Below are 18,489 nucleotides of genomic sequence, written 5' to 3'. Positions count from 1 at the left end.
CAGCTAAGTTCAGAAATTGCACACTTTGGTAAATTGTATCAGAGAATTTTTGAAGGTTACAACATCTAATTTGATAATTTTTAATACTAAAATGAATACCTTCATAGTCCCATCATGATTAATTATGTCATAAGAGAATTTTGTATAGTAAGCCATGATTTTTAAAAGAATCAGGCTTTGTAATTCTGGAATTTATATCTGATTCTGTAATTTAGTTCTGTAATTTATATCTGATTTACTTTAATAACACTATTTTAAAACATAAATTTGGATAGTTTTAGTCTTAGAATGAGCCAGGAAAATCTAGAGGATAAATCATTTCATCATTAATGTAAGCAAAATTATAGCATAAATACAAATTGAGCTATTACTGTTACTACTCAGATTTCAGAAGGAACTGTCCATAAAGAAATATTCATGATATAACAATTACCATTTTAAAAAACTCTATTTTGAAAATAATTTCAGATTTACAGAAAGTTGCAAAGTTAATATAGATAGTTCTCATATACCCCCACCCAGCTTTAAGACTAACATCTTACATAACTATATTTGCCAAAACTAAGAAATATTGTTAACTAAACATTAGGCTTTATGTGGATTTCACCAATTTTTCCACTAATGTCCATTTTCTGCTTCGGGTTATAGCCATGCTGCATTTAGAACAATTACTTTTTCAGTGAAAAATGAAGTTTCAAAGAGGATGATATTTATCCACTTAAGGAAACCTAAGAATTCTTGATGTTTTATGGCCATACTGATTACTAGATTTGGCTCTGTCAAATTTATTTTTTTTTTAATAGTGAAGATTCTGGTGCTTAAGAAATTATTCAAACAGGGAAGAATGGAAACAGAAGACCATTCTAGAGCAGAAGAGTAGCGCAGTGGTTGAATGTGGACTCTGGAGTCTCATGCAGTGTCAAGTCCTGGCTCTGTCACTTAGCAGCTGGGTGATCTTAGGTGGGTTGCTCAGTCTCTCAGTATGCCCATGTCCTTTTGTGAAATGAGTGTGCCAGTAACAGCTGTTGTTGTTTAGCTGCTAAATCATGTCTAACTCTTTTGCAAACCTGTGGGCTGCATAGTCCACCAGTCTCCTCTGTCCTTGGGATTTCCCAGGCAAGAATACTGGAGTGGTTTGCCATTTCCCTCTCCAGGGGATCTTCCAGACCCAGGGATCAACTTGTATCTCCTGCATTGGCAGGCGGGTTCTTTATCACTAAGCCACCTGGCAAGTCCACTAAATACAGTACCTGCATCTTTACTGAGCTGTTGTGAAAAGTAATGGAGTTAATACATGTACTCCATGGCACAGGGCCTGGCACAGTGGTGGTGTGGGGACTGTAAAACCTTCATCGGGCACCTGCCTAAAGCTAGGATCCCACCCGTATGCTGTGACAGAGACAACAGAGAAGCAAAGAAGAACTTTACTGGGGAGAGGAGGGCATCCATGATGATGACAGTTGGGCTGATGTACCAGAATCCATCCTTAGCACACCCATGGTTTCTGCCCACCCATGTTTGTAGGCATGTGAAAAAAAAAGTAAGTGGTTATATTTATCTGAATCCACAGTATTTAGAAATAGAATGAATCTATTATAATTTACGCCTCTCCCTTTTGGGATGACTCCTTGATGACAGAAAAGGAGGGTAGAGTCTGACTTGCACACTTCAGGCTTGGACCACAAGAAGGTGGTGTAGTCACCGAGATGGGAAATCAGAACAGAGGACAGGTGTTGGTGGAGAGATGTAGTCAGCTTTGGACACACTTAATTTAAAATGGTCTATGGACATGTAGGTGGAAAAACCCAAAAAGCAGCTGGTAGAACATTCTAGAGTTCTGGTGTGGGCTTATTAATAAATATTTTAAAAATCTATATTAAATCATACTTAAATTTCATTCTTTTAGATACAAAGATACAGTTCAATAAGCCAGTCAGAAAAAGATAAATACTACATGATTTAATTTATATGAGGTACCTAGAATAATAAAATCACAGAGACAGAGAGTAGACTGGTGGTTGCCAGAGGCTGGGGTGGGTAGAGAGTTGCTGTTTCATGGGTACATTTTCAAGATTAAAAAAGTTCTGCAGGTGGACAGTAGAGCTGACTGCACAACAATATGAATGTACTTAAGACCACCGAACTCTGTACTTAAAAATGATTAAGATGGTAAAATTTTGTGCTATGTCAATTTTACCACAAAATTGAAAGGAAACAAAAAACCCACAGACTACAGTTCAAATGCAAGTGTGAGATATTTCTTTAAAAATGCATGTAGGATTTCCCTGGTAGTCCAGTGGTTAAGAATTCAGCTGCCAATGCAGGGAACATGGGTTCAATCCCTGGTCCGGGAAATAAGATCCCACATGCCGAGGGGAACTAAACCCATGCCCGGCAACTACTGAAGCCCATGTGCCCTAGAGCCCCTGCTCCACAAGAGATGCCACCACAGTGAGCAGACTGCGCATCACAATGAAGAGTGGCCCCCACTCGCCACAACTAGAGAATGCCTGCGGGCAGCAATGAAGACCCAGTGCAGCCAAAAAAAAAAATTAAAAAACAAAAACATGTACACTTTATTCAGTCATCTGGGATTACTAGCTACTTCAGTGCAAGTAATTAGAAGTTAAATCCCAAGTTAAACTTGAAATTCAAAGTAACTTGAGGAAAGTAATGATTCACATACAGAAATTTGAATTTTTTTTTAGTGTAAACATAATGAGTGTCTATAAATGACCTTCAACAGATGATGCTGCAAATTTAAAGGTATTCTATAAACATTTTTTACCCTTTAAGTTCCCAGGTTCTAACTCCAAGACCTTTTCACAGTCCTGAAAAGCACTGCTCCAGTTCTGCAGCTTGAGTTCTGCTTGAGCGCGATTGTTGTAAGCTGCTATGGTGGGAAGCACAGACAAGCTCCTATAAAAGAGACACTTTTTAAAAAGTTTTTAATATTTTATTGTGGTAAAATGTATGAAAGAGACATTAATGTCAACAAGTGAATGACAGGAAAACATAAAATGGAGAAACTCAGCCAAAGTTAGAAGCTGAAACAATCACAGCTCATGTTGTGGGTAGAATTGCGTCCTCTCAGATTTGTAGGCTGAAGTCCCACCCCCCAGCACCTCAGGATGTAACTATACTTGGAGATAGTCTTGAAAGAGATGATTAAGTTAAAGTGAGGTCATGAGGGTGTTTCCTAATCCAATATGACTATATCCTTATAAGAAGACACACCTAGAGGAAAGATCACTTGAGGACACAGAGGGAAGATGGTCACAGACAAGTCAAGAGAGAGGCCTTAGGAGAAACCAACGCCTAGGACACCTTGCTGTCAGACTTCTGGCCTCCAGAACTGTCAGACAATACATTTCTGGTGTTTTAAGTTGATCAGTTTGTGGCAGTTTGCAGGGCAGCCCCAGCAAATTAACACAGCATGTGCTGTCAAAAGTAATAACATAAAATTCTACAAACTACTAAACCAATGTTTAGACAGATGCTTAAGTTTCTAGTGAAAAGGTTTAAAATTGATTCTGGCTTTAGAAGTGACATGATAATTTAAATACCCATACTGTTGGCTGCTAAGTTGCTTTAGTTGTATCCGACACTTGGCAACCCCATGGACCATAGCCCGCCAGGCTCCTCTGTCCATGGGATTCTCCAGGTAAGAATACTGGAGTGGGTAGCCATTCCCTTCTCCAGGAGATCTTCCCAACCCAGGGATCAAACCCAGATCTTCGCCATTGCAGGCGAATTCTTTACCATTTGAGCCACCAGGGAAGCCCTTAAATACCCACATAGATCTCAAAAAAAGCCAGTTTAGTTAACATCAAAATTTTTTTTTTTTTTACTCTTTGGGGATAATTTCCTAGTAAAAAGAAACAAGCAAATAGTGATCAACCACAACTAATACCCTTTGTTAAATTATTATTGTGTTAACAGACACAAATTAGTCTGTTATCTAAAAGTAGATTTAACCCTTAGGAAATAGTCATAATCTTACCAAAGGATTTTAACTGAAGGAAACAGGAGGGAGCAGTAGTAACTGAGGAATACAGACCTTAAGAGAGGAAGTTTTGCCACACTAAGGGTATGAATGCAATATAATTAATGAAAAGAGTTTTAAACCTACCTGGCTATTGCTTATAAAATTGATTTGAAATGCTGTAAAATAATGTACTTGCTAGCGACTTCCCAGGTGGTCCAGTGACTAAAACTCCATGCTCCCAATGCAGTGGCCAGGGTGTTCAATCCTTGGTCAGGGAAATAGATCCCTCATGCTGCAACTAAGAGCTCGCATACCACAACTAAAAGATTCCACATGGCGCAATGGAGATCTAAGGCCCTGCCTGCTGCAACTAAGACCTAGTATAGTCAAATAAATAAATACTCTCTATATAGTTTCAAGATAATGTATTCCAAAATATAGGAACAATAAGGGTATTGGTACACTGAATCTTCTAAATCTAGAATTACAATATAAGATAAAAATGGAAAACTCACAAAAAGTGTCCATTTATTAATATCATTAGGGGAGATTTGCCAGGCGAGAATACTGGAGTGGGTTGTCATTTCCTTCTCCAAGGGATCTTCCCAACCCAGGAATTGAACCCACATCTCCTGCATTGGCAGGCAGATACTTTATTGTTGGGTCACCTGGGAAGCCCCACAAGATCATTAAAGATTTATATAAATAAATCACATGGTTGGGTAGCAATCAAACACAGAAAATACATGTAAGAATAAATAACACAAGAACCTGACACTGAGTACCTCCCACATGCCAGACACTAAACATTAAACTCACTTAATCCTCATTATAATGCACAGAGGAGAAATTACTGTTTTCCCAATCTTATAGAGGAGAAAACAGATGGGATACAAAGGTTACGTAACATGCCCAAGGCCACAAGCTTGAAAATGGCAGAGTCAAGATTCAGACCTCAGTGGTCTACTCTAGCACCTGTTCTCTTTACCATCATGTTACCCTGCCTTTCAGCAACTTGTTTTATTTAATCCTCACAGCTGCTCTGAGGTTGGCACTATTATAGCCTCATCACGTTGAGATGACTGAGACAAAAAAAGTGAAGAATCTACCCAAGGTCAGAAAAGTGGCAGTTTGAGTTCCCTTAACCATTGCAATATGCTGCTTTAGTTCTTCACCTCTATGATTTCTTCAAAGAGGAAGGCAAGAAAAAGTTTGTTCCTTGTAATAGACAAGAGATTCTCCACTGGCAGAAATCTATAAGAAGAGAGAAAACAATACCAGAGTTGACATCCACCTGCCTAAAGCTGAACTGAATGAATGGTACCTCAATATCCTCTTAACTTTGTATGTTCACTTCAACAGCTGAGCAAACTTCTTTAGAGACACAAACAACATTAGAAAAAAAAAAAAAAAAACAACCCACTTCTTTCCAAAGGCAGAAGCACGATTTTATAGCATTTAGTTCTATTAACAAAATAGCATTAGTGGTTCTATAAGCACAGTTTGTCTATAACAGTATTTTAAGAAATTAGTTTACTTTTCACAGACTATAAGAGCTTCATACGTTCATACAAGCATACAATGAACATGTACTATGAACCAAGTATTGGCTGGGCATTAGGGGTCCAATGGTATTTTTAAAAATGACAAGTGGGCTCAATCTTACAGAGTTTATAGTCCAGTTAGTGCCAAATCACACAAACTTGAATCATACCTCCAACAGATATTACAAAGAGGTAAAATTACTATATGGGTTTGCAAATTTGACAGTGGGTGCGGGGGGGTTGTTGGTGCGGTAATTGAGTCAGGTAGAGGTTTAACCTGGTCTGAGAAGTAAAGGAAAACTTCACAAAAGAAGTAAGGCATGGGCTGAGATCTGGATTATAAGTTAGAATTAACTAAATAACAAGTAGAGGAAAGAGTAGTCTAGACAGAGGCTCAGTATATGCAAAGGCCCTGTGGTGGGAGGTAGCACCATAAGTACTAGATCCGGGCAGTCTACTATAGAACCTGAGATTTTAACCTCTGTCCTGAATGAACTTTCTGTTGAGTTCCATCCAGACACCTTCTATTTCCTCTGTAAAACAGTAAAGTTAGAACCTCCGTCAAACTTGGGAGTGGAGTGGGGGCTTGGAGTTTTAAGAAAAGTGTTGCAAAAAACAAGGCAAACACAAGTGAATTTATGATAAATTGCAACTACAATATACTGAGTGTTTATGACACATTATTTAGCTTATTTATATCATTTCAACAATTAAACACTATCACTTTTTAAATGATAAGATAAACCACATCAAAAATGTGCTTACCGAGTATAGTACTTTACAGCTTCTTCATAATCTCCTGACTTAAAAGCTTCATTTCCTTTTTCCTTTTCACGAATAGCCAGAAGATCCTTTTCCTTTTCAGTCAGACCTAGAAATAAATGTTATCTGCTGTAAGTATATATATAACTTGATAGAATTTTCCAAATTTAAATCCAAAAATGCTTATTTTAACAGAAGCAAAAAACTATAAAAACAAATAAAAGGTTCCAAAGTTTATGATATTTCTATTCTTTTAATCATTCAGAATTTTTGAAGGTTTAGATTTCTCAATAATTGTTTTGCTTTACTTTAAAGGTACTATGTACCTGTGGACTTCAAGTGAACAAAAGGTGCTCCATCTTTTTGTTTTGAGGAAAAGAAATTTGAAGGATTTGGACAAAAAAGATTTGAAAAAGGGAATGAAAATTGAATCATGGTTAAAAAAATAGGTTTACATATTTATATATTTTTAAGTCTTACTACATTTAAGTATCATAACTATTATTATTCATAAAATTAAGAAGTTTAAGGATAAACTGGAATTTGTTAGACATGGTCAGCCCTAGGAGAAAATTCATAAACTTTTCATGGAAATATGCAGCACTTAAAGAGAATGTCTTCAGGTCAACAGCTTTTACTATCATTCAAAAAAGTTAAAGACTACTAAATCATTCCTATTCCCCCTCCATTACCTGCTGTATCTAGTCTTGTCTCAATTTTAGACAAATGTGATTTATTGTTTATTACAGTTCTTTCTTTATCTTCATCAAGTTTTGCACATTCTTTTTCCACGTCAAATCTTAAAGAATAATAAAAAACTATTATAGGTTTTTAAAAGTATAGCATTAAAAGCTCTATACAAACAAGAGAATAAAACTTATAATTGATACTCTTATATCCATATCACTGTACCTTTAGAAATAATATTCTAAAAATATATGATAGGTTTGTATTAGAAGTCACCTGTATTTTTTCCTAAAAAACACAGAATCTAGTGAGGACTTAAATATTAATCAGACCTAAATTGTGCAGAACTTTGTTATTACAATAACAAAGGGATTTTCCAGGCAAGAATATTGGAGTGGGTTGTCATTTACTTCAACAGGGGATCTTTCTGATCAGGGATTGAACCCAGGTCTTCTGCATTACAGGCAGATTCTTTACCATCTGAGCCACCAGGGAAGCCCTTAAATATTAATCAGACCTAAATTATGCAGAACTTTGTTATTATAGTAGTGACTAATTTCTCTTAATTTAAAAATTTGTTATTTTGGATAGGTAAATATTACATTAGTTATTTTTGGTTATTCTTATAAATAAAAGGATGCCATACTTTTTTATTTAATGAAAAAACAAAATCAAGAGTGCTTAATCCAAATACTCTTAGTACTCTACTGACATCACTTACATTTGATATGTTCAGGTTTAAAATAATTAAGGCGTTATTACAGTATTTTATGACAGTGAATTTTTAGTGTCAATTTTATATAAAGAAATATAAAACATACTTATCCCACTCTGCATAATCTCTTGGAATTTTCTTTTTAGCTGGTCTACTTTTGGAATTCTTTTCCTAAAAGAATAAAATTATATTTTATGAGATATTTAATATAATGTTAGCAGATTTTCCTATAAAGGTGAAGTATTGGCTTAAGATACACGAATTGAATGGATGAGAATAAGTTACCCTTGAAGTTAGGACAGCTTCAGTATTATAATTGTTAACATAATAATACACAGCAGGTTAATTATGAGAGTGATGAGTAGGACTTTAGGTACATATGTAAAACTTTAAAATTTACATGTGTGAAATGTGATTATTATTGATTTTCTTATAATGAAAAAATATTAAACTATCATTCATTCTTTTAAAACCTAGGCATTGAAGAAATAACTACTTTGCTGTATTAGAGCTGTTTTGCTTGCAATGACAGACACCCAAGTTGGACTAATTTTGTTTAAAAAGAATAAATTACTGGTTTATGTAACCAAATGGATGAAAGGGCTGGGATATTGCTGGATAAAGGATTCATATGCCCTCTCTCTATTGCTCTTCCTCTCTCCACCTGTGTCCTCTTCCCTAGAAGTCTCTGCTTCTCTCTGCCTGATTGCTTGCTTTTTCTATGCAGTAGGAAATGTGGCTACACCCAGTCTGGGATTATAACCTCACTGGCTTCCCAATCAGAAGGGAAAAGGAGACTGACTCTTCTCCCCATCTTTAGCTAGAGAAATCCTAGGGAAGGACTCTGATTAGCTAGTTCGCATTATGGGCCCATCACTGACCAATCACTAGCTTAGTGTTAATAAGTGGCTCAACCCAGGTCACATGCTCACTGCAAGCACCAGAAGGGAATGGGAGGAAAGCAAGCAACAGCTTAAAATCGTTTCTTAAAAATCAACATTTGAAACCATCTGAATGGATACACAAGCACAATTTTGTAATATTACACACTGGTCATTAGGAGTTAACACAGGTCTTCCAAATATTCCTGTGTTTCATTATACAATTAAAAATCATATCTGTTAAAATTTTCATGGTGATCACCAACAGGCACATGAAAAGACGTTCAACATCACTAATCATCAGGGATATGCAAATTAAAACCATGAGATATAACCTCACACCTGTCAGAATGGCTATCATCAAAAAGACCAGAAACAACAAATGTTGGAAAGGATGTGGAGAGAAGACAGCTCTTGTTCACTGTTGATAAGAACATAAATTGGTGCATCCACTCTGGGAAACAGTATGGCGGTTTCTCAAAAAACTGAAAACAGAACTACCATATGATCCAGCAATTCCACTCCAGGGTATATACCAAATGTTAGGTTGGTACAAAAGTAACTGTGGTTTTGAAATTGTGAATTTTAAATCATTACAACTAGGTTCAAACACATCTTTATTAATCAAAATAGGAACTGTTACAATCAACACATTTTTGCCAATGAGAAATAAGTTTGTTTATTCTTGTAGCATAAAAATCTGTGCTTCAGGATTTGATAAATTCTTGGAAAGCATTTTCTGCACCCTGCTGGTAGTAGAAGTGTTTTCCCTGCAAAAAGTTGTCAAGATGCTTGAAGGAGTGGTAGTCAGTTGGTGAGAGGTTAGGTGAATATGGCGGACACTTCATTCAACTTCTGAACCATCGGTTGTCATGGAGAAGAATTGGGTTGTTGCTATTAACCAATGCCAGCTGCAGGTGTTGTAGTTTTTGGTGCATCTCATAGATAGGCTGAGCATATACTTCTCACATTTTTGTAATGATTTTACTGGGATTCAGAACACTGTAGTGGATCAGATGGGCAGCAGACCACCAGTGACCATGACCTATTTTTGGTGGAAGTTTGACTTTGGGCAGTGCTTTGGAGCTTGTTCTCAGTCCAACCATTGAGCTAGTCATCTCCAGTTGTCATATGAAATCCAATTTTCATTGCACACTTCAATTCGTCAAGAAATGGCTCGTTGTGGTTGTTTGTGTAGGATAAGCGAAGACAACACTTCAAAAGAACAATTTTTTTTATTTGTGATCAGCTCATGAGGCACCTACTTATCAAGCTTTTTCACCTTTCCAAGTTGCTTCAAATGCCAAATGACGGTAGAACGGTCAACGTTGAGTTCTTCAGTAACTTTTTGGATCGTTTTAAGAGGATCAGTTTCAAAGATTTCTCTCAATTGGTCGTCATCAACTGCCAATGACTGGCCACTATGTTCCTCATCTTTAAGGCTCTCCTTTCCTTTGCAAAAATTCTTGAACCACCACTGCACTGTACATTCATTAGCAGTTCTTGGGTCAAGTGTGTTGCTGATTTTGCCAGATGTCTCCGCTGCTTGACAACCCATTTTGAACTTGAATGAAAAAGTCACTTGAATTTGCTTTTTGTCTAACATCATTTCTATGAAAAAGTGAAAGTTGCTCAGTTGTGTCTGACTCTTTGCAACCCCACAGACTATACAGTCCATGGAATTCTCGAGGCCAGGATACTGGAGTGGATAGCCGTTCCTTCCTCCAGAGGATCTTCCCAACAAAGGGGTCGAACCAAGGTTTCCTGCATTGCAGGCTTATTCTTTACCAGTTGAGCCACAAGGGAAGCCCAAGAATATTGGAGTGAATAGCCTATCCCTTCTCCAGCAGATCTTCCAGATCCAGGAATCAAACTGGGGTCTCCTGCATTGCAGGTGGATACTTTACCAACTGAGTAATATAAACAGCAAATAACTGCAGCTGTGAAACTAGAAAATGATTACTTCTTGGCAAGAAAGCTATGACAAACCTAGATATTGTATTAAAAAGCAGAGACATCACTTTGCCAACAAAGGTCCATATAGTCAAGGCTATGGTCTTTCCATTAGTCATGTATGGATGCGAGAGCTGGATCATGAAGAAGGCAGAGCACTGAAGAATTGATGCTTTTGAACTGTGGTGCTGGAGAAGACTCTTCAGAGTCTCTTGGACAGCAAGGAGATCAAACCAGTCAATCTTAAAGAACATCAACTCTGAATACTCATTGGAAGGACTGATGCTGAAGCTGAAGCTCTAATATGTTGGCCACCTGATACAAAGAGCAGACTCACTGCAAAAGACTCTGATTCTGGGAAGGACTGAAGTCAGAAGGAGAAGAGGGTAACAGAGGATGAGATGGTTGGATGACATCACTGATTCAATAGACATGAACTTGGGCAAACTCTGGGAGATGGTGAGGGACAAGGAGCCTGGCATGTTGCAGTCTATGGGGTCTCAAACAACAAAAATAAGTCATTAGCAAAAAAACATAAAGCAAGAAATTCAAATTAAAATAATGTATAATATAACCACATTTAAGAATGTATTCAACAATGCAAATATCAACAATGTAAAACTGCAATTACCTTTGCACCAACCTAATAAAATGAAAACACTAATTTGAAAAGATAAATGCACCCAATGTTCACAGCAGCATTATTTACAGTTACCAAGATCTGAAGCAACCTAAGTGTCCATCAACAGATGAATGAATCTGTTACATACAGATTCATATACAAATAAATCTATATACATACAATACTACTAAGCCATAAAAAAGAATGAAATTTTGCCATGCGCAACAACATGGATGAACTTGAAGGCTATTATGCTAAGTGAAATAAGTCAGACACAGAAAGGTAAATACTATATGATACCAGTTGTATGTGGAATCCAAAAAATAAAACAAACTAATAAATACAACAAACAGGGAACAGACTCACAGACAGAACTGGTGGTTACCAGTAGGGAGAGAGAAGGAGAGTGGGGATTAGGAGGCACAAACTATTATGTAAAAAATAAATAAGGTACAAGGATATACTGTAAAATACAGGGAATACAGCCAATATATTATATTAACTATAAATGGAGTAAACCTTTAAAAATTGTGAATTACTATAAGACCTATAACTTGTACAATACCATACATCAACTATATCTCAATTTTTTTTAAAACATTAAAACTACTCACAGCTCATCATAAAAGTCATTAACTATCTCCCCTAAGGGGAAATTTTTTTTTCATCACAAGCACCTATCTGAGAGCCCCCTAAGAATATGAAGTACTGTGAATTCCACCTGAAAGCTCAGATTTTATCACTGGCAATGGACATCATTCATTGTTTTCCTTGAAGTGACAGACCATTTCATTCATTTCCAAGAAAACATCTGCCAAAAACTGAACTCTGAATAACCATAGCTGGTCTGTCAGTCATCTCTTCAAGTAAAAGTTGTTCCAGGAAAAAGCTGCTAATTCAGCTGACAGTCAGTCACACAAGTGGGTTTTCTTATGATGATCATCATATTTCACTTCACAGTGAAGCGCCTTCCGTGAAGTCTGCCTTTTGTCACACAGAATAGTAAAAAGACATGTCTTCAAGGTATCATATTTAACAAAAAGAGTACATTTTTGTTGTTTTATCAAAGACGTATTTAAGCTAAATAGGAATTTCTTACTGTGAGTGCATAGCAGTGATCACTAGCTCAGTGAGTGCCACTGCCTTCATTCACGGTAAGGCACCGGCAGTTTTGGGCATCCCTGGAGGTTCAGGGGTAAAGAAACTGCCTGCCAATGCAGGAGAAGTGGATTTGATCCCTGGGTCAGGAAGATCCCCTGGAGGAGGAAATGGAAACCCACTCCAGTAATTTTGTCTGGGAAATCCCATGGACAAGGGGAGCCTGGTGGCTACAGTCCATGAAGCTGCAAAGAGCCAGACATGACTTAATTGACTAAACAGCAACCAGCAGTTTTACCCTTAGTGCAAATGTCAACAAAGTGAAAGAGACAAAGCATTATTTTATAACATAGTTTTAAAAATAACATTGACTTTATGGATCCCCTAGAAGGATCTCAGGGATAACCAGCATCCATGGACCATACTTTTGAGAACCACATTAGTCTGTCTACTCCTACTGGACTACAGTAAGGACACAGAGGAAATATTATTCATTGTTATAGTTTCAGGATACAGACTTAGCGCATAATGAGGGTTCAATAAATACAAATTTATTGATTACAGATGGTGTTATCCTTACTATACTTATTTACTGTGTACCTCAGTTACCTGAGTAATTCCTAATGAGGAGTAAAAAGATCCAGGAAGGTAAATTACCAAGAAGCAGAGTAATGAAGGGCTATGGATGTTTTTCAAATAAAACTGAGGATTCAAAGAAGAAACGAGAAAAAAAAAATGACTCAACCCAAAATGAAGACAATTAGGTAACCATTCTCTTAGAGATGATAAGAATAAAAGGAAAAAAAAAAGCAGGGAAAAAAGGAGGGCAGAGGCAATGGAATGTATGATTCAAGTCAAAATCCCCTGGAGGTAAGGGCTGGGATCTGTAATATCGGGGTCAGGTAGACACCAAGAAGCTCAGTTTTAACTGGAAGTTAAGGAAACCTGGAACTCCAACAGGCCCCTTCTCTATGGAAACCATGCGTTAGAAAGGAGAGACCTGCATGGCAAAATAGAGACCAGTCTCAGCGAAATAAACACGAGGGGCTGGGGATGGGGGAGGGGGATGCGCTAAGCAGAGAAATGCCATCTATAACTGCTTGAAATCCATGGATTTAATGGATTAATTAAACAGATTAATCCATCTGTTTAATGCTTTAAATCCATATTTAATTATGCAAACTATTCCCACTGTACCTCTACTGGATACATAAAATTATTCCCTGAAACATTTGCATACTCAATTGGATCTTAAGTACTCATCAAAACTTGTCAGAGTAGAAGAGATAGAACAGTCAAAAAATAAAAATAAGGGAAGCAGTAAACCCAAGATGCAAGTTCTTCAAAGGAAACCACTATTTCATTTTGATCTCCAGGGGAGGCTTACTCAACAAGGTGAAAACACAGGATTGCCATGAAAAAAATCTCCAGCTGCCCAGAGGACACCACACTTTGGCTACAATGATTAAACCAAGCTAATGTTCTTAATAAACAACAACTTTCTCCCCTACCACCTACCCCCACACCAAAAAGGTACCTTGGCAACATGAAGATGGCTGTTTGAACCACGAACTGGAGGCAAATTATCTTCCACTGCTGGAAATGTTTCAGTTTCATGAAAGTGTATTTTATCATCTTCTTTTTTAATTTCTGATACCCAACTCTGAGAAGAAGAGAGAAAAAAAGAAGGTAAATATACAGTTTTAAATAATTAACCAGACATTAGAAAAGACTATATATCATCATACTATGGTTCAATTTTTAGGTGATAATCTGATCATGACATTCTCTCTACTTGAACTGTCCTTCCTACTCTATGTTTTGCAATTGTAGGGAAATACACAATAACATAAAATGTATCATCTTAACTATTCTTAAGTGTACAGTTCAGTATTGTCAGTATATTCATTTCTGCCCTTTCTACTTCATTTATCTTGTAAGATCATATTCATCACCCTTCCAGTGAGCCTTCTCTGAACTTCCTGGTTGGGACAAAAGTGTTTAGCATGAAGATTTAAAATCCTCTATTTATTGTTTGTCTCTCTTACCACACTGTAAGTTCCTTGACAGTAGAACCTATGTCTTTTACTCAAACACCCAAGTAAATCAGATTAGATTGACCACATTTTCCAACTTTAGCAGTTTGACAGAAAGGACATGCTCCTTTCTATTGGTAAATATTAATTACTTCTGATTTTTTTATACACAATGTGTTGTGCTGTGCTCAGTCGCTCAGTTGTGTCTGACTCTTTGTGACCCCACAGATTGTAACTAGCCCACCAGGCTCCTCTGTGCATGGGATTCTCTAGGTAAGAACACTGGAGAGGGTACTCATTCCCCTCTCCAGGGGATCTTTGTGACCTAGGGATCAAACCCGGGTCTCCTGCATTGCAGGCAGATTCTTTACCATCTGAGCCACCAAGAAAGTCCTTTATATACAATGGACAGCATAAAATATAAAAAATAACAATAAAGACAAAGAATCAGCAAAATGCTACCCATAGCCAACAGAAGCAGACACAGTGAATGGATATTGGAAATAACAAACAGAGACTTAAAAACAGCTGCAATAAATATATAAGAGTGAACAACATGCAGGAACAATTGAGAAATTCAGGAGAAGAGTGAAAACTTTAAAAAAAGAATTAATGGAAATTCCAAAAATAAAAAACAAAGTACCCAAAATGAATCTATTATTAAGAGTAGAATGGACACAGGAAAATAGTGGACAAAAATCAGTAACATTATAGTAGATTTGAGCAACATTAACCAATTTGGCCTAATCAATATAGACTTCTATGTTATTTTCAAGAGCACATGGAGCGTAGTCCCAAAAAAGTCTCAGTAAATCTCATAGGGTTGAAATTATACAAAGTATGGAATCTGACCACAACAGACCTAAACTAGAATTCAGTAACAATAAGTATTTAGACCATACCCAAGAAATTGGAATTTGAATACACTTATAAAGAGTTCATGAGTTAAAAAGGAAATCAGATGGAAAATAATTTGAACTAAGGGATAATGAAAACATGACATATAATAATTTATACCATGCAGATAAAGTATTAGCAGAAATTTTACAACTTTAAACAAGAAGAAAGTTTCAAGATCAATTATTAATAGTGAAGCTTCTACCTTAAAAACTAAGAAATAAAAATTAAAAAAAAATAAGAGTAGAAATCCATAAAACATAAAATAGAAAAATAAAATCAGCATCCAAATCCTGGTTTTTTGGAAATAAATTAAACAATTGACAAACATAACAAGACTAATCAAAAGAAAGTGAAAGGAAAAAATACAAATTAGCAGTATCAGGAATAAAAGAGGCACATCTCTAATAATCTTACAGATATTAAAAAAAAAGATATTTTAGACAAATTTATACCAATAACTTTGCAATTTAGGTAAAATAAACAAATTCCCTGCCCAAGGCAATTTACAGATCCAATGCAATCTCTATCAAATTACCAATAACATTTTTCATAGAATTAGAACAAAAATTTTTAAAATTTTTGGAAACACAAAAGATCCTGAAGTGCCAAAGCAAGCTTGAGAAAGAAAAATAAAGCTGAAGGATTCAGGCTTCCTGACTTCAGACTATACTACAAAGCTACAGTGATCAAAATAGTATGGTACTGGCACAAAAACCATAAATACAGATCAATGGAACCGGATAAAGAGCCTCAAAATTATCCACAAGCCTGTGGTCAATTAATCTACAACAAAGGAGGCAAGAACATACAAGAGCAAAAAGTTTCTCCAATAAATAGTGCTGGAAAACTGGATAGCTACATATGAAAAAGGGAAATTAGAATATTCTCTAACACCATGCACAAAAATAAACTCAAAGTGGATTAAAGACCTACATGTAAGACTGGATACCATAACACCGCTAGAGGAAAACACCAGTAAAACACGCTTTGACATAAATTGCAGCAATACCTTTTCTGATCCATCTCTTAGAGTCATGGAAATAAAAGCAAAAACAAACAAATGGGACCTAATTAAACATAAAAGCTTTTGTATAGCAAAGGAAACCATAAAGAAAATGAAAAAACAGTCTACAGAATGGGAGAAAGTATTTGCAAATGATGCAGCTGACAAGGGATTAGACTCCAAAATATACAAACAGTTCACATAACTCAATATTAAAAAACTGCAAAGAACCCAATCAAAAAAAAGGCAGAAGATCTAAATAGACATTTCTCCAAAGAAGATACACAGATGGCCAAAAGGCACATGAAAAGATGCTCAACATCACTCATCATTAGAGAAATGCAAATCAATACCCCAATGAGGTATCACCTCATACTGTCAGAATGGCCATCAACAAAAAGTCTACAAACCATAAATGCTGGAGAGTGTGTGTAGAAAAAGGAACTCTCCTATACTACTAGTGGAAATGCAGACTGGTGCAGCCACTATGGAAAATGGTATGGAGGTTCCTTAACAAACTAAAAATAGAGTTCACATATGGTCCTGCAGTCCCACAGCTGGGCATATATTCAGAGAAAAGAAAATATACATGTGCCTCAATATTCATTGCAACATTACTTACAATAGGCAAGACAAGAAAGAAACCTAAGTGTTTATCAACAGATGAATGGATAAACAGGATGTGGTATATTTATTCAATGAAATGTTATTCAGTCATTTAAAAAAAATGGAATAATGCCATTTGTAGTCACATGGAGGGACCCAGAGATAAATCAAAATGGAGAAACTATACTCAACACTTTAAAATAACCTATACGGGAAAAGAATCTGAGAAAAATAAGATATTAGCATATATGTGTGAATAACTGAATCACTATGCTGTACATCTGAGAGTAACACAACACTGTAAATCATCTTCAATAAAAAAAATAAATAAAAAATAAAAAGAATGTAAACAGACCAGGATAAAAAGAAAGGTAGAATGATGGTTGCCAGGGGCTGGTGGTGGGGGTAGGATTGGAGAGTTATTGTTAAATGGTATAGAGTTTCAGTTTTGGAAGATGAAAAAGTTCTTGAGGTTGGTTGCATAATACTATGAATATACTTAACACTAATGAACTGTATATTTGAAAATGATACAGATGATAAATTCTATATGATGTGTATTTTATCACAATAAAAATAAAGAAATAAAGTTTCATAACTGAAGTGACTTGGAATGAGCAAAACGTTAAAGATATTAACTTTTATAATAGTATAAAATAGATACTTAGGAATAAATTTCATTAAAAAATGTATAAGAAGTATACATGGAAAACTACAAACACTGCTTCAAAAAATTAAATAAAACTTATATGAACAGAAAAATACACGTTCATTGATCAGAAATCTCAATATTATCAAGATATCAATTCTTCCAAAACTGATCAACAAATTCAAAACAATCCCAACACAAATACAATTTCTATTTTATAGAAACTGGCAGGCAAAGGACCTGGAACAGTCAAAGCAACTTTGAAAACAAAGAACAAAGTTGGAGGACTTGCGCTACCTGATATGAGAAAGGAATCTGAACAAGAACTGATATGTGTAAATGCATAACTGAATCACCTTGCTGTGCATGTGAAACTAACACAACACAGCACTACTGTAAATCAACTCTTTGTTGCTCTTCAGTCACTAAGTCACATCTGACTGCTTGTGACCCCATGGACTGTAGCACGTCAGGCTCCTCTTCCTCTGCTATCTCCCAGAGTTTGCTCAAATTCATGTCCAGTGAGTTGGTGATGCTATCTAACCATCTTATCCTCTGCCTCTCCCTTCTCCTTTTGCCTTCAATCTTTCCCAGCATCAGAGTCTTTTCCTCTGAGTTGGTTCTTTGCATCAGGTGACCAAGTTATTGGAGCTTCAGCATCAGTCCTTCCATTACTCAGGGTTAATTTCCTTTAGGATTGACTAGTTTGATCTCCTTGCACTCCAAGGGACTCTCAGGAGTCTTCTCTAGCACAACAATTCAAAAGCATTAATTCTTTGGCACTCAACCTTCCTTATGGTCTGACTCACATCCCTACATGACTACTGGAAAAAACATAGCTTTGACTTTACAGAACTTTGTCAGTAACATGATGTCTCTGCTTTTTAATATCTGTCTAGGTTTGTCATAGCTTTTCTTCCAAGGAGCAAGCATCTTTTAATTTCATGGCTGCAGTCACCATTAACAAGGATTTTGGAGTCTAAGAATATAAAACCTGTCATTGCTTCTTCCACTTTTTCCCCTTCTATATGCCATGAATGATGGG

General features: G+C 36.3%; 2 protein-coding genes across 3 annotated transcripts in view; both read right to left on the bottom strand.

Annotated features, from left to right (window-relative positions):
* Positions 1-18,489, bottom strand: part of POLR2K (RNA polymerase II, I and III subunit K) — a 185,648-nt gene that overhangs the window by 152,048 nt on the left and 15,111 nt on the right. The gene's annotated exons all lie outside the window — the stretch shown is intronic.
* Positions 1-18,489, bottom strand: part of SPAG1 (sperm associated antigen 1) — an 82,618-nt gene that overhangs the window by 51,831 nt on the left and 12,298 nt on the right. The window contains exons 4-8 of one of the 2 annotated variants that reach the window (XM_065902738.1): positions 13,788-13,913; positions 7,803-7,867; positions 6,987-7,093; positions 6,298-6,403; positions 2,789-2,919 (exon numbers count right to left, since the gene is read on the bottom strand). In XM_065902738.1, coding sequence (XP_065758810.1) covers positions 2,789-2,919; positions 6,298-6,403; positions 6,987-7,093; positions 7,803-7,867; positions 13,788-13,913 — 535 coding nt within the window. The remainder of the gene's footprint in view (positions 1-2,788; positions 2,920-6,297; positions 6,404-6,986; positions 7,094-7,802; positions 7,868-13,787; positions 13,914-18,489) is intronic. The other variant, XM_065902739.1, reaches the window with a different exon arrangement.

This window comes from Muntiacus reevesi, chromosome 12 (genome assembly GCF_963930625.1).
Source record: "Muntiacus reevesi chromosome 12, mMunRee1.1, whole genome shotgun sequence".
Taxonomy (NCBI): Eukaryota; Metazoa; Chordata; class Mammalia; order Artiodactyla; family Cervidae; genus Muntiacus; species Muntiacus reevesi.
The sequence above is the reverse complement of the archived record's forward strand: the minus strand, read 5'-3'. Positions and strand labels throughout refer to the sequence as shown.